The following is a 19,330-nucleotide window of genomic DNA, read 5'->3' as shown; positions in this document are numbered from 1 at the left end:
CAATTTTCAAACTCTTAAAGATAAAAACTTAACTAGGTAGTTCTTTCTCCCTCCTCCCCCCGGTAGTATCTGTAAGAAAAAGAAAGGGTCACCCCAAACCACTTGGCAGATAGAGCCTTAGATGTCTGTTTTACTAGCCTTGCTTATAAACTGAGTATACATAAGAAGTGTATTCCTATATAGTTCAGTAAAACCATATTTTCATGGTTATAATACACAACAATGTATGCCTGCTCTCAGACTTTTTATATTTCTTCCACTGTGCTGGGGGGAGTTGATAATATTTTTTGGATCCATTCTTGGGAGCAGTGTGTTGTGGGATCAAATTTGTTTGGGTTACGGTTTTTCAGTGATCAAAGCACTTGCTCCATGTACTTAAACTGATGCCTTCGATAGTCTTTCAGCTTACCGTGGCATGGTGACAAATGTCTACATATGCCAACCTGAGGATTTTTCTTCCCTTACGAAAACTATATTTGCAAAACATTAGTTTCTGGCATCCAAAAAACTTGTTAACTTGGGTTAAATATAACAAATTCATCTGTAAAAAAGAAAGGATATAGAGGAGCAAGTATTTCCTGTTGTCATTGTCAAAGCTAAAACACTGAGTTTTCACTTCAAGCACTGTTTTTACTCTTAAATTACCCCAACATATAAATGAAAACAATCAATGAAAAAAAATCTAAAAATGCAAGGAAGCAATTTAGTGAAAACATTTTTTTATACAACTAAACTAAGAAAACCACGCCATACTTTTAAAAAAAAGTGCTATTCACATGCCACTGTGATAATAACTATATACCAGCTATTTGTTTATGATTAATTCAATTTTAGATAATAATAGCTCTGTAACTCATAAATTATACCTATGATGTAAAAAAAAAAAGTACAACTTTAGCCGAGGTAGCCTATAATCCCTCTGTAGAGCTATGCAAACTTGCACTGTGAGGACACAGCAATGTATTCAGACATCCGCAATTTCAGCAACTCTTGGTGGGGTGTGCACACGTGTATGTGTCCCTGAGCGTGTTTCATACCGTGTGGGTATTTATTCCCCTTTCTAGGGGGAATGGGGAGCCCGTGGCGCGTGGGTGTGGGGTGTTGGGCCAGTGTGTGTCAGATTGCTCACCGCAGCGGGAGGAGGGGCGGTAGTGACCTTGGCCGAGCTCGAAGCGGCGGGGCCTACCGCGGCGAGGCCGGGGCCGGGGTCGTGGGGCCGGGACTCTCGGCCCTTACTGCCCCGCGCAGTCGGCCCCGCACGCAGGGTGGCTTGGCGGGACGTAGCCTGGCAACAGGCGCCTCGCGGCCGTCGGGCGCTGGGAACGGCCGCCGGGAGGCCGCGGCCCTTGGTGGCCGGCCCTGGAGCAAGGCGGGGGGTCCGCGGCGGAGCGGCAGCGGGGTGCTGCCGGGCAGGAGGGGCGGGGGACATGAGCACTGATGGGACGGCGAGATGCCTGGTACAGGTATGTGGGAGGTTCCCAGTCTCCATTAGGAAACCAACCCCTCCCAGGGAGGTGCCACCATTACGTGACTCCTTTACACTTATTTAACAAACCAGCTAAGAACGAGTGCTAATTTTGGGGGGGGACTCGGAGATGGGTGTTTCCTTGGCACTACTTTTTCACCTGCTCCCCATCCACCTGCTGGGGTACTGAGGTTTTTTTATTCACACATAAGAAAAGAAATGCCTTTCACCCCTCATCTGCTGTAAGCCATTGAAGTAGTGTCTAAATAATAAAATTGGTGGACCATTCTTGACAAGAGCCGGCAGACTGATTGCTAATTTAATGCTTAGGCATTATTCACATTTCTTTAACCATAGTTGCAGCATAATGATACATCTCCATTGCTGTCTTGTTGCTTGATGAAAAGAGGCCAGAAGAAAATGCATAACTGAATAACATTTTTAGAGGACAGTATCATGGAGAGTATTGAAGCATAACATAAATATGGGCTGATAGGAAGACTGATTAAATAAAACCCTGTAATCCCACCCTATACCAAAGTGGTCCAAAAGCACATTTTATTTAGCTTTCATGCATTTTCTTCATTATTAAGGAACAGGAAGGACAAATCCTTCTCTGATGTATACACTTTTAATTATTACAAAGGCTCTGCTCTGTTTCTAATTTAGTTTGGAAGGTCATCTGTTCTTTTTTAAATGTGACTAAATGAAGATCTTCCATTTAAAAGCCTCAAGAAACAGGTACAGATGCAACTTCTAAATTGCTACACCGGTAGCATTTTCAGTTAAAACTCCTCTTGCTGTAACACACTGAAGAATTAAACAGATTTATCTGGTCCATTCTTCTTAAGGAAATCTTCTTTATAGTATTGTCTTAAACTAAAATGCTGTATTAATTTAATTTTGTTGGGTGAGTTTTGTGGTAGTATCTAATGATAATTTGTGTGATTTTTTTCCTTGACAATTTTTGCAATTTAAATTATGCAATTGCAGCTGATACATTTATTGAACAGATGAAAAAGGAATCAGTAAGTGAACACTGTCTAAGGAACTATCAGCTGCCAACAATCAGTTTTTGTGTATGTATATAGCATTTTGGCCAAAAGGCTAGGAAATAGTAGTAATGATGATGATGATGATAATAATAATAATAAAGATAATAAACCACAAACAAAAAGCCTTACAATTGCCATTGACTGTAGTTGATTCTACCCCAGTTCAAGATTTATCAATAACTTTCAGCTAAGGAAACTGTATTTAAATTCATTTCATTAAATGTCTTTGTGTGTTTCAAGAAAGGCAATTTTTTTCACTTGGTTTTATGTCCATCAGAAAGTAGGTTAAACTCAGGGTTCTATATTGTCAGCTGATAAACTGGATATTAACTGGTACTGAATATTAACCAGTATATGAGAATATCAACTTATCAGATTGCTAACATATATAGTTAATAGGAAGAAAAGTGTTTAACTATTTTACCAGCCTTCCTTCTGTTCTGTAGAGATGGCACACCTTAGCAAACCTGTAGTAGAAATCGTTTTTTTCAAGGGTTGCCAAAGGTTTCTGTGTGGCCATTTAATTTGATTTGACTAATGCATCCCACTCCAAATCTATAAACTTGTTTGTAGAGATAGTGAGGTTGACCTCACTTCCTGACTCCAAACCTATAAAAAACTCAGCATGAAAAAAGCAGCGCTCTTGCTGCAGCCAATCAATCATGCCCTAGCTACAGTTGTACAAATTGTGAGATTTTTATCTTCCCAAGACTTAATAGAACAGGTTACATTAAAAAAAACAAAAAGGTGTTTTCACAAAATTGCCTCTTGTCCTGTCACTGGATACCACTAAAAAGAGCCTGTCTCTGTCCTCTTTGCACCCTCCTTTCAGGTATTTATATCCATTGATAAGATTCCCTCCTGAGCCTTCTCTAGGCTAAACAGTCCCAGCTCTTTCAGCCTTTCCTCATCTGTGAGGTGCTCCAGTCCCTTCATCATCCCTGTGGTACTGTGTTGAACTCTCTCTGGTATGCCCATATGTTTCTTGGAGGCACCCAAAACTGGACACAGTACTGCAGGTGTGGCCTCACCAGTGCTGAATAAGGTGAAGGATCACCTCCCTTGACCTGCGGGCAATACTTTGCCTCATGTAGCCCAGGATACCAGTCACCTTCTTTGCAGCAAGGGGACGTTGCTGGCTCATGTTCAACCTGGTGTCCACCAGGACCCCCAGGTCCCTTTCTGCCAAGCTGGGTAGTCCCCAGCATATATTGGTGCATGGTATTGTTCCTCCCCAGGTAGAACAATACCTTTCCTTTTGAGGTTCCTGTCGGCCCATTTCTTCAGCCTCTCAAGGTCCCTCTTGGATGGCAGCAAAACCCTCGGTGTATCAGTGACTCCTCCCAGTTTGGTGTGGTCTGCAAACTTGCTGAGGGTACACTCTGCCCTGTCATCCAGATCATTAATGAAGGTGTTAAACAGGGCTGGACCCAGTATTGGTCCCTGGTACACCACTAGTCACTGGTCTCCAACTAGTCTTTTCTTTTTTACTGCCTTTTTTGCTAAGCAGACCCTTTCTTTTGCCCCTTGGAGAGTCTTACGGATTTATTAGCTTCTTCTGAAGGAATAAAATTTGGTTTACATTTAAGAACAATATAAAGGAGTAGAACAAAAACCAGATGTCCAGTAATTATGAAGCCCAGGTATACCACCTTGTGGTACAATGTAGTAGCAATGATGCATGTCAGTGGCAAGAAGTTACTGGCTTAGTGGCACAATGCCAGACCCAAGTTGACTGTAACTCAATTCTGTACTTACGGACAGCCTGCATCTCTGAACTCTCATGGCTTTCACATGGTGTTTGCTCTGGGCCTCAAGCCTCTAGCTTTGACTTGTCTTTTGCTCTGGAATTATGTGATTTTTTTGGTTTTGGCTTAGATTCTGAACTGTAGCCATCTAAAGCAAAGGTAGTCATAGTCAGCCACCAAACCTTCTCCAAGAAAGGTGCTGCTGCTTTAGAAAATTATTTAATTTATATATTAAGATAATCTTAAAAAAAAAATAATGCAAGCAACAAAATAACTAACCCATCTTTCAGGTTTACTATTCCAAGACTCTCGAAAAGCCCAACTTTTATATTTCTTCCTCAGAGCCCTAGGCAATCCATGCTGTCATGGTAGGTAGCACTGTGCTACCTGGATTTTAATGCATTTGGATACTTTTGACTGGCAGCCTTATAAACAGGCAAGGATGTGAAGATATTTAACTATGTAAATATGAATATGAAAGCGCCCCTTTCTTTAAATTAAAAAAGCTAGTGATCAGCTAGTGGCAGTGAAGGGTCAAGACAACTTCCGGAATGGCAGAAGGCAAGTGGGAAGTTGATACAATGTGTTTTGTGGTTTTGTAAACTGAATCTTCACAGAAGGGTATTCAAAAGTAGTGACTTTAGATGGAGAAGTTAGTCATTACAAATGAAAGAAAAGGAAAAAATGCTTTTACAGCAATTTGGGTAATGAAAATGTACTTAGAATAGACGATGGACAGATTAAAGGAAAGTACCTAGAACTTCCATTTGGAGCAGGAATTTTGCTTATATGTTGCTGGGTTTCCTCCCTCCCTCCCCCCACCCGATTGCATTGCTGTACCAAAATTATTATTTTGTATGATTCCAATTATCAGATGTTATTTAACAGAAATGGATGTTCATCACATGGATTTGATAACAAATGAGTGGTTAAAGGTTAAAATAATCCATGTATTGCTGTGTAAAATACAAAATGGCAACTTCTAATACAGATACTGGTTGCATTATAGCTTATTTGCTAGAAAGAAATGATGATTTTTTCCCCCCTACAGCATTTCATGAAAACAAATGTGTTTATTTTTCTATCACAGTACCAATTTACAATGAAAAAAATTCGGAGTTCAAAAGTGAATTGTTTCTTAGGGATATACAATGGAGCACACAGACACCACTTCTTATCCTCTTGAGGCAGAAACTGTAAATTAGATTTTAACAAGCCAGATGCAGACGATACAAATTTGTATAACAAGCCTTAGCAATAAAAAAGAAAAAAAAATTCTGATCATATGTAGTGTGGAAATAGTGGTAGTTAATACTGAAGTAAATTCAGATTTGTTGTGGTCATTTATGGAAAAACTAATGTATATGCAAATTTGAGATTATTAAATAATATATGAGTAATAATGACTATTGAAATAATGCTCTCTGGAGATTAAGAGTCACAAAGTCTAACATGAAGTCTTCAATAAAGGAAAAAGCTGTCTGTCATACTGAGAAGGGTATGGTGCACTTTCAAAAATAATTTACAAATAAAATATGCACTCTGGAGCCAGTGACACAGATGTCACTCAGAGTACATTTCTTCAGATATGTGTCAGGGTGCAGCAAGGGCCAGCTGCTCCCTTTGGGACTGGGAGCTGTGAGCCAAGGTTGACCCCAGGCCTGGCAGTGCTCTCACCAATGGGCACCATCCCTCAGGGTCTGACCAGGGCGGGAAGAGCCAGGCACTGTAATGGGATCTGTTGACAGTCCCGGGCAGGCAAGTGACAAGCTAATGTCAGAATCCATCCAGCAGCAGGAGAAGGGGACAGGAATGGGGCTGGAGACATGGCTACAAGTGTGAGCCTGAGGTCCATTCTGGGGACAGGGCTAGAGACCAGCACTCCTATGCTGGCAGGAGACTGAGGACCCCAGTCTGATCTGAAATGGGACTCCTGGGTTCATGTGCAGGGCTGGGGGGAGTTCCCAGAGGAGGCTGGGCAGGGCCATCAAGGGCTGGTAGTGCCCTCAGAGTCCTGACAACATAGAACTCTGTTTTCTTCTGTGATAGAGCTAATGACAATAACATTTTAAGAATCATTACTTACCACCTACATTAATGGGTAAATTAATTAATTAATCAAGGGAGATGACTGGTGGTGGTTAAAATCCTCAGAACTGTCTTGGACTTTAAAGCCTTCGACACTGTCTCCCACAGTATTCTCCTGGAGAAGCTGGCGGCTCGTGGCTTAAACAGGTGCACTATTCGCTGGGTAAAAAACTGGCTGGACGGCCGAGCCCAGAGAGTCGTGGTGAATGGAGCGAAATCCAGTTGGCGGCCGGTCACAAGCGGAGTCGCCCAGGGCTCAGTTTTGGGGCTGGTCTTGTTTAATATCTTTATCGATGATCTGGATGAGGGGGTTGAGTGCTCCCTCAGCAAGTTTGCAGATGACACCAATTTGGGCAGGAGTGTTGATCTGCTTGAGGGTCAGAAGGCTCTGCAGAGGGATCTGGACAGGCTGGATCGATGGGCTGAGGCCAATTGTATAAGGTTCAACAAGGCCAAGTGACAGATCCTGCACTTTGGTCGCAACAACCCCATGCAATGCTACAGGCTTGGGGATGAGTGGCTGGAAAGCTCCCCCGCAGAAAAGGACCTGGGGGTGCTGGTTGACAGCCGACTGAAGATGAGCCAGCAGTGTGCCCAGGTGGCCAAGAAGGCCAACAGCATCCTGGCCTGTATCAGAAACAGTGTGGCCAGCAGGAGCAGGGAGGTGATCGTGCCCCTGTACTCGGCGCTGGTGAGGCCGCACCTTGAATACTGTGTTCAGTTTTGGGCCCCTCACTACAAGAAGGACACTGAGGTGCTGGAGCGTGTCCAGAGAAGGGCAACGAAGCTGGTGAGGGGTCTGGAGCACAAGTCTTATGAGGAGTGGCTGAGGGAACTGGGGTTGTTTAGCCTGGAGAAGAGGAGGCTGAGGGGAGACCTCATCGCTCTCTACAATTACCTGAAAGGGGGTTGCAGAGAGGTGGGTGTCAGTCTCTTCTCTCAAGTGACAAGTGATAGAATGAGAGGAAATGGCCTCAAGTTGCACCAGGGGAGGTTCAGGCTGGATATTAGGAAAAATTTCTTTACTGAGAGAGTGTTGATGCATTGGAACAGGCTGCCCAGGCAGGTGGTGGAGTTGCCATCCCTGGAGGTCTTCAAGGAACGTGTGGACATGGCATTGTGGGACATGTTTTAGTGGGCATGCTGGTGTTGGGTTGATGGTTGGACTTGATGATCTTACAGGTCTTTTCCAACCTTAGTGATTCTGTGATTCTGTCATTCTGTGATTGTGTGATACTCGTTCTAGGGCTGGTTTTTTGCAACTTGTTTTTATTTTTAAGGCTGCCTGCTGAAATATAAAAGGGACTAAGAAATAAATCAATGAAGCAACAATACCCACTACAACTTAGAAGAAAACAAAAAACTCATGCCCATGATCATGAAGTACCAAAAAGTATCTTCACAGATGTCAGGCAGATATGTGAATCAGTATGGCACGTACGTGGCTTAACTGTTTAGAAAATGTAGAAGAAGTAGGTAACGGACTTTCTTTCCAACAGCCAGAAAGAAGCTATTCCTGAAACCTAGATAGCACAAAGTTGCCGAGGGCAGAAATGCCTATGTCCCTGCTGATTCTACTGTTTACTACCTTTTACTGTTACATTTAGGGAATTTTCAAACTGATATTCTCCAAACCCCTTCTGTATGTACAAGCTGATTCAGAGTTTTCAATCCATTAAGGTCTATTTTTCAATATTGTAGGTCTAAAAATCAGGTCGCTCTCATCAGTGTAAATATCTTTACAGGATAGTTAGCAATGTAGAAGCATTGTAGGGTTTCTTTCAACCCTGCTCCCAGTGTAACAGTATTGTGTCTGACAAAGAGAAAGAAGAATGGCCTATCTAGTCCCCAGCTATGAAGAAAGAGCTTATGGAGGCTTCTGGCCAGTCTGACTTGCCCCAGAAGAACTAAACTTCACTGGTCTCCTTAGACTGGGAGGCGCAACATGGCTTAAAGTAGACAGAATTATAAGGGCTGTGTGTTCTTTAATAAATCTATAGTATTTCTGTCTGTTAAAGTAAAGGGAATAATATTTTCTTTCATCATTCTGTCCTCACTTTGCATACTTGCTGAGATATGGATGTGATGGAGTTACAAGCTGATACAGGGATGCATGAAAAGAGTTTCACAGTGTTACAACAATTTCAAAAGCTTTGCTGAAATTTTCTTCTATTTTGTTTTAATGCTTTATCACTAGTAACCAGCATGCTGTTACTACTTATGGGTACGCTCTTTGCATCATATGGAAGGACACTGAAGATCCTGAGTAATAGTCAAACATGTCTTATGGTGCTCATTACTCTGCAATAGTAAAATCACCAGCCAGCAATCGAAAAAAAGAAATGATCACATCAAGAATAAAGTATCCCAGGGAGAGAATTAATGTCACAATAATTACATGGTTCACAGTGGAGGATGTGTGGTTATTAGCAGTTCTAGAGAAGCTAATTAAGCAAGTCAAAATTCTTTTTAAACCAGTTTAATCAAGAGAAGAGGTGTTCCCTTGGCTCTGAAAAACTAACTACCATACAAGGACTGAGAATTCTTGGGTACATCAAAAAGAAAGGAAAGCTGGTAATTGTACTGTACCGAGCTGAGCTACCTACAATTAAGAAAGTGCTAGCTAATGGAAATAGAATTCATCAAATGGTTCTCTTTGGCAAAACACAGCACAGCAAGACTACCGTTCATTAAGTCTCAGTGCTTTGTTACATAGTGCATACATATTTATTTATCGTGATTGACTACATTGTGCTTTTCCATCATATCAACAAAGTTATTTTGAGGCAACCTCTCTGCCTTGCGTGATTCACTCAGAGATATCAAACTAAAGCCTGGGAGAATCTGTCATGGAATGGAGAGGAAAAAGGCACTTAAGTTCATACCAGTCACCAGAACCAAATTAAAAATGAATCATGTTGAAGTAAGCAAAACCTTCTGAAATACTTGCAGAGTGTTGTGTATTGTTATGTTCTACCCACCCCCCACCCTGCTCCAACATACTGGTGGTTTGCTACTGGGACCAGAAAAACACTGGCTGCTTCATGAGTATCTGTCTGAATGCCGGCATTGACTGTGCTTCATCGTGATTCAGGAGGTATAATGGAGTAACTGGATTTTCCTTTTGCCCTAGCCTCTTAGCACACACAGAGATTGTGCCTCTGGAGACAGTATGGTTCTCAACTACCTTACTCTGTTTATTGTGAAACCATAATCTGTCTGGAATCATAACTTCAATTTGTTTCTTTTTAAAAGTGGGCAGTAGCTTGCCTAGCATGCAAGTTTGCTGTTAGATTCCATTTAAATAACCTTGTGATCATAGTGTTGTACAATAAAAGAAATCTAGTATTGTAAGAAATTATATTCTAGAATGCGATATAGACAGCGCTCGGATTTTTGTTATTCTGCTCTCATAATGTCAGCCAGTGTCTCATTATAATAGTCATAACAATTCAGTTCTGAAATTCATCACAAAATCTTTTCAGTTCTAATGCCCTAAATGATTTTGCAAAGTGGAATTGTGGGTACTGTCTTTACTGAATCTCAAAACCCTACAAATGAAAACTGATTGTTGCTAAAGAATAAACACTAAAGACATGCGTAATGCATTAAGCATATCTTTAAAGTTATGCACTTTGTCAATTCAAGGATCATATATAATGAGATTTAACTGATACAAGAATATATGTCTTCTTACTTATAGTTTAAAATGCATGAAATTGTCAGAATATTACACAGAGTTAATACATTTTCCTTAGCAATAAAGAAAAATGATAAATCAGAAAGATGGGTTCAAAACTAGATAGGCTTTTGTGTATACATGAAGTAAGAATAGTGGGTGTGGAGGAATGATGAAATGCAAAATGACATGAAGTTTTAAAGATGTTGCTAGGCAGCAGGTCGATGATACATATCTATAAACAAAGATCAGACCCAGAAGGAATATATGACAGAACTTCTGTGCTGCAGATGAGCTGCATGCATGTGCAATGGAGTTGTGCCAGTAATTAACAGGGATGTTTATATTATTAAGCTACGTAAGACAATACCTATTCACCAGGATATCTACAGTAGGCTTACGGTATCTGACTTGAAGCATCTAAAAACTAATAGCTTAGTCTAATCCAGTTTTTCAGGTTCTCTCTAAAATCAGTGGAGAAAGGATAATGACTCATTGCATTCTATCATAGGTTTATATTCTTCTGTGGAAACCCATCTCTATTGACCACAGCGGGAGCTAACGGCTCAGCCAAGTGGCTCAAGTGAAATAACATGTAACCTACTCAAATAAAAAGCAAGTGAAATTAGAAGAGGCTTTAAAAAGGAAAATAAAAGGAAGAAAATAAAGACTAGCAATTAGGTGATACCCCAATCTACATAATAAATAATGGAAGAAAAGATTATACAGATTGATGTAATTTTTAAAAATACTACAATTATTTTTAGCATGATTTTTTAAAGTGAATATTCAAACTAAGTGTCTCAGAAATATCTAACTGCACATGCATGGTGTCAGATACTATACTTCCAGTGCTTTCATACATATCTGAAATGTATTTCATGCTGTACATTTTTGTACTGTCACTCAACTAATCCTCTTGAATATGTGATCCTGTTTCCTTTGTTTTTGTCCTTGTTCTACATGGGTCTGATCCAGCCTACTGAAGTTAAAAGGAATTTTTCCATTTACTTCAAAACAATTTGGATCAATGCCATACATCTCATGTCTCTTAGAAAAATGAATTTGAATCAATAAATACTTGCAAAGATGTCATTATTTAGTCAGTGGCTTAACAAATATCAAAATAAACCTTTTGCTATATATCTCAGAGGTCTGAGATATTCTAATAAAATTTATCTTTCAAAGTCATTGATGAATAAGCTACTGATGAAATAGTTCCTGCAGTGTGAGGACCAAGCGATAAAAAAGCTAATGATCAGTTAATCAGTTTACTTAGACATTTTAGATGCTTATACTACATGTTATTTAGGAGTTTGTTTTTGTAATTAGTTATCAATCAATATTGCTAATGTAGTTTACAGTAGCTACCAAAAATTAGATTTGCCTGGCAATGAGAAAGCTAATCAACTCATCTACTTCTTTATTCTGTAAAAGTATGTGTTACCATAAAAGTATCAACAAAAATTGTCTGTATTCTTGTCTCATTGTTTTGAAGGACGCATGTATGATTCTTATAAATTCTGCAGATAGGACTTTCTATCAGCCAAACATATTTTAAGCATGTAAATTGATAATGGTGAGCTTTAGCAGAATTACTCTGAGCAGCCTGATGTTTCCTTTGTGTGAGGTTTCAAGAAAGTTTTCACTTTGTTTCATAACAAAAGCTAGAAAAATTGAAAGTAAGTTACTTTTAAAGCATATTACAAAACAATGAGAACATATCTGTGCATTTTTTTCTGGTGGGCTTTTTTGGCATTTTTTTTTTTTTTAGTTTTGGTGAATGAAATGAAATGTTGCGCTCTTCAGAAGCCCGTCAGCAGTTAAAGGCAGTGCGCATGTTCTTATTTAGGCAAGAATATCTCCTCCTATAGAACAGGAGAGCCCTGGTGTCCTGAGAGCTCTTTCTTAAAATAGAATGCTTAAAACTTTTCCATTCTTTGCAAAGAGCCTGGAAGCTTGGAGTTGCCAAATCTTAGATATCGATAGGAATGCTTCTGAATAGTTAGAAAGTCTGGAAACCTATATTACTCTCAATCTTCTTATATTAATTAGTACTAAGTTTCAAAAAAAAATTTCCTTATGTGAAATAGCACTTTCTTATAAGGAAGAGTCTTATAAGAAAGTCCATAATCACCTTGTTTGTTTTAAGGTGGAAACGCATTTTAATACCTTATTGAATTTGTAGGCTAAAAGGACTAAGGGTTTAAGTTTGGATTCTGGATTATGGTGTGTTAAACAGTAGGTGACCATTTTTAGCCGTAAGTGCACAGGATTTAGGATGAATTGCCATAGTGAAATAAAATGTCAAAGGACTTAAAGGGTTTAACAAAATCTTGAGTGCAGCTTGGAAGATTAGAAATGTTACTTTATTTCTGTTTCACAGAACTGTGTAAAATTCAGTAGTCATTCAGAAATTTATTTTGAAAATTGAAGACATTTTGGATATTATAAAATCACTTTGATTTTATTCTTCATATAAAAGGTCATTTAAAATAGTAAAATAACAGAACAATAACAAAACCTTAACATTTTAATAACTACTTTAGCAGTTGCTTTTATTCATGTGATTATTTTTTTTTATGTAGCAAAGGACCCCTAAAGTAAAAATACATGAAATAAGATATTTAACAAGAGCTTCTTTTCATGTTCTTAAAATCATAAATAAATTTCACACTGCGAGAACATTACACAACCTTCTCAGACCAAAGTAGATTCCAAAGAAGCCAATGTTTGTCCATAGTTAATGTATTGGTGTTATTAGCAGTTTTTAGCTTTACAATAAATTTTGATAATGAAATAATTTTCTCCTTCTATCATCTTCATCCTGATCCTACCATATGTCTACGAAAAATAACTGTATTATCACTGTGTATAATCAATTCTAAGGGGAACTTATGAAAGAAATGGGATGTTCTCAAACATTCTGAGGATTGTATGCAATGAAAATTACTATGATTAGTCTTGAACGAACAATCTGAACTTTCATGGTATGTTTCACTGTGGATTGTTGTTTAAAGGTCTATGTAAACTGATTAACTTTTTTGCAAGCAACATGTTATAGTATTTTAATTATATTATAATCAATTACTGTTATAGTAAATTAATATATTTATAATTAATTATATAAAATTTATTTATAATTATTAGAATAATTAATTATTATAATTGCAGGGTGATGATACAGCAATATGCATCATTTACCCCATTCTTTATAGCCAAAGAAATTTCCCATCCATTTCACATGCTTCCTTAGTCTCTTTCTATATAGACCAGCAGTGTTTCAAGATGCTTGCTATTTATCAGGTTTTTAGAGACAAGAGCAAACAATACACTGAGAAGAAAAAAAACCCCAAACCTGCTGAACTGGAGAAGATAGCAACTTTTCTACTTTATTTCTGAAACCTTTTCCAGTAAAAGCTACTCCTGCTGTCCGTGGGAAAAATCTCAAGAGAAAAAGAACCCATCTGATTCTAAAAGGCTGTCTCTCTTATCCCTGTACCGATGGATAACAAGATGGATAAGAAGTGTTATACAAGTCTGTGAAAAGCTTCCATAAAAGTTATTGCAATTTAACTGAAAAACTCTTGGAAAGGGGAATGAATAAGAGAGAGGATGAGACCTGTTTTGAATGGAGCATGTAGCAAACTTACTGCCTTTATACTATATTATTCTGGTCTCCAGATGGGATGCAGAGGAAAGAAGAAAATCCCTTTGCTTGTAGTGGAAAACCTGTGGCCCACAGACACAAATCTCTTTGCATTTGTCAATACAGCATATCCTTTATTTGCAAATAAATTCCTCAGAGCTACCAGACAAAGCAGATGGGAGTTTCTCATCAAAGGAACATACAGTCATCCTCAAGCAAATAACTTTACAATGTAAAACACAGAGAGGGAGAGACAGAAGACAAATGCACACAAAAGATCTCAGTCATTCAGTGAATAGAGTGAGGCATGGCTTAGATTGTTTAGAAATGTTGAACACATTTGATTGAGTAGAGCAGAGGAAAAACTGAAAAATTAAATAGAAAAACAGAACAAAGGAGGGGGGAAAAAACCACAAAAAAAAAAAAAAACGGAGTGAAGGAATCATGACCAAAGGAGTAGAATAACTAAAGGTCTTTTTAAAGAGATGACTGAAATTACAGTTTTGAGAGGGAAGGGAGCAATGATGTTATGAAAGCAGAAGGCTGGTCTGTGACCTATTAGCTATTAGATGAAAGAAAACCAGCATACTATCTTTGTATTGACAACAATTTCATGCTTGAAGAACACCACTTCCAAGTGCAATGCCTGCTAGGAAGAAGCTCTTAAGTCGTTCTGAGTATAAAGAATAGCTTAAGGATGTAGTTGATACTTCATTAGGCTTTAATCATGCACATTTTATTACTACTAATGAGGGTTCTCAAGATGAAAGAAGCTGAGGGAGAGTGAGAGTAAGCTTGTGGGCAAGGCTTTCAGCTGGGACTTAGAAGATCTGTGGTCAATTTCTAAGTGCCACATACTCCCTCTTGGTCTGCCAATGTTCTTTGCCTCTGGAATACAAGGGTAAGAATGGGTATATATCTCCAGGGTATTATAATGATAGATGCAATGATGTTTGTGAGATTTTTATGTAGCGTATTCAATCGTGTAAGAGTATGAAGACATCAATTTTATATTTATGAAATAAAAGTGAAGGGATTTTTTCCAAATGATGATGAGGCAAAGGTTCCTTTTCAGAAGGTATCAAGTAGCAAGTGTCTTGACTATTTCTTTGAGATTTTCTCAGTTTCTGCCTTACCTCTCTCCTTCCCTGCTTTCCTTCTTTCATATTACTTCCAGAATATGAAAATATCTTTGAGTCTTTTCAAATTTAGGAAGGACAGCTTTTTAGAAGTTATAGGAACTGGTCCTCACACTGAACTGTAATTCAGAAAATCTTGACAAATTGGATAAATTCTGGTTAGAAATTAGGAAAATCTTTCTTGTGGTACATGCAATGAAACTTTGGAATATTTTGTTCAGGGATTTAGGGAATCCCCTTTCTTGGAGTTTTTGAATGGCAGGTTAGACGGCTTTCTCTCAGGAATGCTTGAAGTGTATTCAATTTTATCTTTAGCTTGGGCTAGATGATTTTTCAAGATTATCTGACAGGTCTGGGGTTTTGTTTATTTGTTTGTTTAATATCTACTATAGAGGGCAAAATTAATTGAAGTAATAGAGGTAATGAAGTGCCAGCAAAGGAATTGCTTCTCATTATTTTTGTCTGCATATTTGCAGATACAGTTGTATTGCATTGTAGATACAGTTTCATTTACCATTGACCAAAAGGGAAAGATTCTGCAGACCTTTTAAAATAATCTACAATAGCATAAGAGAAAGTGATATAGCAGAGACATGATAAGCAAAGATAATTTTGTAATATTCTTCAATAGTATGAGTAAGCTGAAAGAGTTTGGAAGTAAAGAAAAAAATAATCCACTTACTCTCATAGCTACTATACCTCCTTCCCAAACCTAATCAAAGAAATGTAAAGGACTGCGAAGTGCTAATCTGACCATGGAACAGAGTAAAAATTGCACTTGCTAAAAATAATTGCATTAATAATGCAAATATCAGATTAGTTTTACCAAATTTTCTCCTGGAATAACAGCAACAACTTTTTTTAAGATGTGACTCATTCAAAGCATCAAAGACTACACAAAGTCCTATGATAGAGAACAAAGAAACCTCCACTGGGGAAGTGGAAGAGTGATATCTGACTTCCAGTACCATAGAAAGAAATAATTACAAGAGGAATATGGTTTCAGTAATTTAGAGAATTCCCTCTTTCAGCTTTCTGATGATTTTAGTTGCTATTTGGGGACTGCATCAGAATTAGAAACGAGAAGACACAAGCTGATGGAACACAAATTGATAAAGTTATATTGAATACATATATATGAAGATAAGGCGAGGAACAATTCAGTCTTCATATTGAGCAAAAATACAGCCACAGACAAATAACTTCAAGAAGGCTAGATGGATTAATAACAAATGGATCTTGTCTGCTCTTTGGAAATTCTCTTCAGAAGAGGAGGGGGAACCACTAGAAGCTGAACAATCTGAATTGTGTCCTTTTACAGTTCAGTGGAGAAGTCAGGGCCGCCTACTGATTATTCAATGGGAAATAATACAGAATGTATAGCTATTAAAATTGAACTTTTCATGGGATGGAGATCGAGTACTGTGTACTTTTAATGTATTGTCTATTATAAACAAATTCACTGAATTTTTCAACTAGAGTAATTCATTCAGCAAATTAATGAGTACTTTTATACATTGTACTTCAGAAGCTTTATAATCTCTTTAAGGATCATAAAAAGATGAGATTCAATAGGTCACATGTACCCAGTAGTGATGTGCTGAAGATCGCAGAGCAAAAGAGATCGAAATGGAAACTCAGGTCTGTGTTTTTAAAAAGAGTTTAAGTGGGATTATTTTCTAGTGTTACCATCTCTGTTAAATTGTGAGCTGTACAGTCCGCAAGAGTATAACCTAGCTGGCAAAAAATGCAGGCTCTTGAATTTAAATATTTCTAAATACAAACAAATGTATTAAATAGCTGGGCAGGAATTCACTCTAATTTATTAATCCCCCTTTTTTTACATAAAATTAATGATTTAGGAATTCCTGTCAAGTATAGGAAAAAAATACCCAAATCCTCTCAAGTTGAGAGCTTCAATAATGGCTATATTAATGAAATGTAATATAAAGGATTTTTTTTAATAGCCAAACCGATTTTCTCATATGTACTTTATCTATCAAACCAGCAGGAAAAACTGAATACGGAAATATTTTTTATAGTTTTTTTGAAAAATAGTATTAAGCACTCAAGATTTAGCTTGCCATTTTTTGCTTTAGCTATGCCTAAAAGTAGCTACAGCTACAGAAATTTCCTTTAGACTTATAAAAATATATCTATGTTGTGTCATTTTGTATACTTATATTCTAAAATGGGCAGCTTCTTAAATTGCCTAGAATGTTTTTCATTATTACAAAAAAAAAATATTGCTTTACATATTTGATTCTAGTCCTTCCCTTCCCTTCCCTTCCCTTCCCTTCCCTTCCCTTCCCTTCCCTTCCCTTCCCTTCCCTTCCCTTCCCTTCCCTTCCCTTCCCTTCCCTTCCCTTCTCTGCCCTGCCCTGCCCTGCCCTTTCCCTTTCCCTTTCCCTTTCCTTTTCCCTTTACCTTTACCTTTACCTTTCCCTTTTCTTTCCAGGCCTTCACTGGCCTTTACTGGCCTTCACTGAGAAATTGCAGATTTTTCCAGTTCCAGTAATTTATTTAGAAGTGGTCAGTACTCATCACAAATCTGTGCTCAGTAACCTCTGGTGAAGATGTTGATGACCACAGCTAGTTGAGAGTGAATGAGTGTGCGTCCTCACTTATCACAGAAAGCATCAGCAAAAAGGAAACTTGCTAACTTCCAAAAGAGACAAACGCTTTTTTTGTCTATTCAAGGTGATTACTTCCTTCACAACCTACAAAAGATCTTCACAGGTCAAGACAGACTAGTGTAAATAAGGCGCTGTAGATATCCTGTCTTGCCAGTAAAGAGATCTTTGACCTCAAGAACTCTGAAACACGTCTTATAAAGTAAAAATAAGACCTTTTCCGGTCAGGGCTACAGTGGAGACGGGCGGGAGCACGAGGCGCTCTGCCGCCACCACCATCGCTTGCACTCGACCGTTAATATCCGTCTACTCTGAGAAGGGGGAAGCATTAGGCAAATATGTCACCTTGTCTGCTATGTTCAAGGCTCCCATTTGCTGTGATGTTGTGAACTTCGTTCACACCAATTTGTGCAAGAACGACAGGCAGCCCTACACTGTCAGTGAACTTGCAGGTCATCAGACCAGTGCTGAATCTTGGGGTACTGGGAGAGCCGTTGCTCGTATTCCTCGAGTACGCAGTGGTGGAACTCACCGGTCTGGCCAGGGTGCCTTTGGAAATATGTGTTGTGGAGGCTGCATGTTTGCCCAACCAAGACTTGGCAGCCCTGGCACCGTAGGGTGTATATAACTCAAAAGTTTTACGCCATCTGTTCCGCTCTGGCAGCGTCCGCTCTTACAGTGCTGGTCATGTCTAAAGGCCACCGCATTGAGGAGATTCCAGAACTTCCTCTGGTTGTTGAGGACAAAGTTGAGAGTTACAAGAAAACCAAGGAAGCTGTTCTCCTTAAGAAGCTTAAAGCTTGGAATGACGTCAGAAAGGTTTATGCCTCCCAGCGTATGCGGGCCGGAAAGGGTAAAATGAGGAATCGCCATTGCACCCGGCGCAGGGGACCCTGCATCATCTATAACAAGGACAATGGTATCATTAGAGCTTTCCAGAATATCCCAGGAATTACTCTTCTCGATGTGAACAAGCTGAATCTGCTGCGACTTGCAGCCACGTTGGGCGTTTCTGCATTTGGATGGAAAGCACCTTCCGCAAGCTGGATGATCTGTACGGCACCTGGCGCAAAGCTGCCATGCTGAAGAGTGACTATAACCTGCCAATGCATAAGATGATCAATACAGACATTGGAAGAATCATGAGAAGCCAGGAAATCCAGAAGGTGCTGCATTCTCCAAAGAAAAAGATTCGCCGTAGAGTCCTGAAGAAGAATCCACTGAAGAATCTGAGAATCATGATCAAGTTGAACCTCTATGCCAAAACGATGCGACGCAACACCATTCTGTGCCATGCGCAAAACCATAAACTTAAGGAAGAGAAGAAAGCGAAGGCCAAGGCCAAGCTCACGGCCAAGGTCCCGGCTGAGCCCAGGGTGGAGACCACAGCCAAGACTACTGCGAAGGCCAAGGCTGAAGCATAAACCCTGTGTAGTGCTTCGTCCGCTACAGAAAACTGTACTCTGGATTTACAGCTCATAAATTCTATTGGAACAGGAAAAAAAAAAAAAAAAAAACAAACAAAAAACAAACAAACAAAAAAACAGGACAAGAGGAAATGGCCTCAAGTTGCACCAGGGGAGGTTCAGGCTGGATATTAGGAAAAATTGCTTTACTGAGAGAGTGTGAAACACTGGAATAAGCTGCCCAGGGAAGTGGTGGAGTCACCCTCACTGGAGGTCTTCAAGGAACGTGTGGACGTGGCATTGCGGGACACGGTTTAATGGGACATGGCTGGAGTTAGGGTTGCTGATGCTTAAGATATTAGCGGATACTGCTATATAAAAGATTTAAAGTAATGGTGAATGAAAAAAAAGACCTTATCCGTCTTTTTTTCATTCACCATTACTTTAAATCTTTTCTATAGCAGTTTC

The 19,330-nt window shown here is 39.0% G+C and overlaps 1 protein-coding gene across 1 annotated transcript; it reads left to right on the top strand.

Annotated features, from left to right (window-relative positions):
* The first annotated feature begins 1,450 nt into the window (after positions 1 to 1,450).
* Positions 1,451 to 18,880, top strand: LOC104253941 (large ribosomal subunit protein uL4-like). The gene is given in 4 exon segments (XM_059815656.1): positions 1,451 to 1,463; positions 17,693 to 18,037; positions 18,040 to 18,450; positions 18,453 to 18,880. Coding segments are annotated over 4 exon segments (1,197 nt in total).
* Positions 18,881 to 19,330: the final 450 nt, after the last annotated feature.

Source organism: Gavia stellata, chromosome 3, assembly GCF_030936135.1.
Source record: "Gavia stellata isolate bGavSte3 chromosome 3, bGavSte3.hap2, whole genome shotgun sequence".
Classification (NCBI taxonomy): Eukaryota; Metazoa; Chordata; class Aves; order Gaviiformes; family Gaviidae; genus Gavia; species Gavia stellata.
The sequence above is the reverse complement of the archived record's forward strand: the minus strand, read 5'-3'. Positions and strand labels throughout refer to the sequence as shown.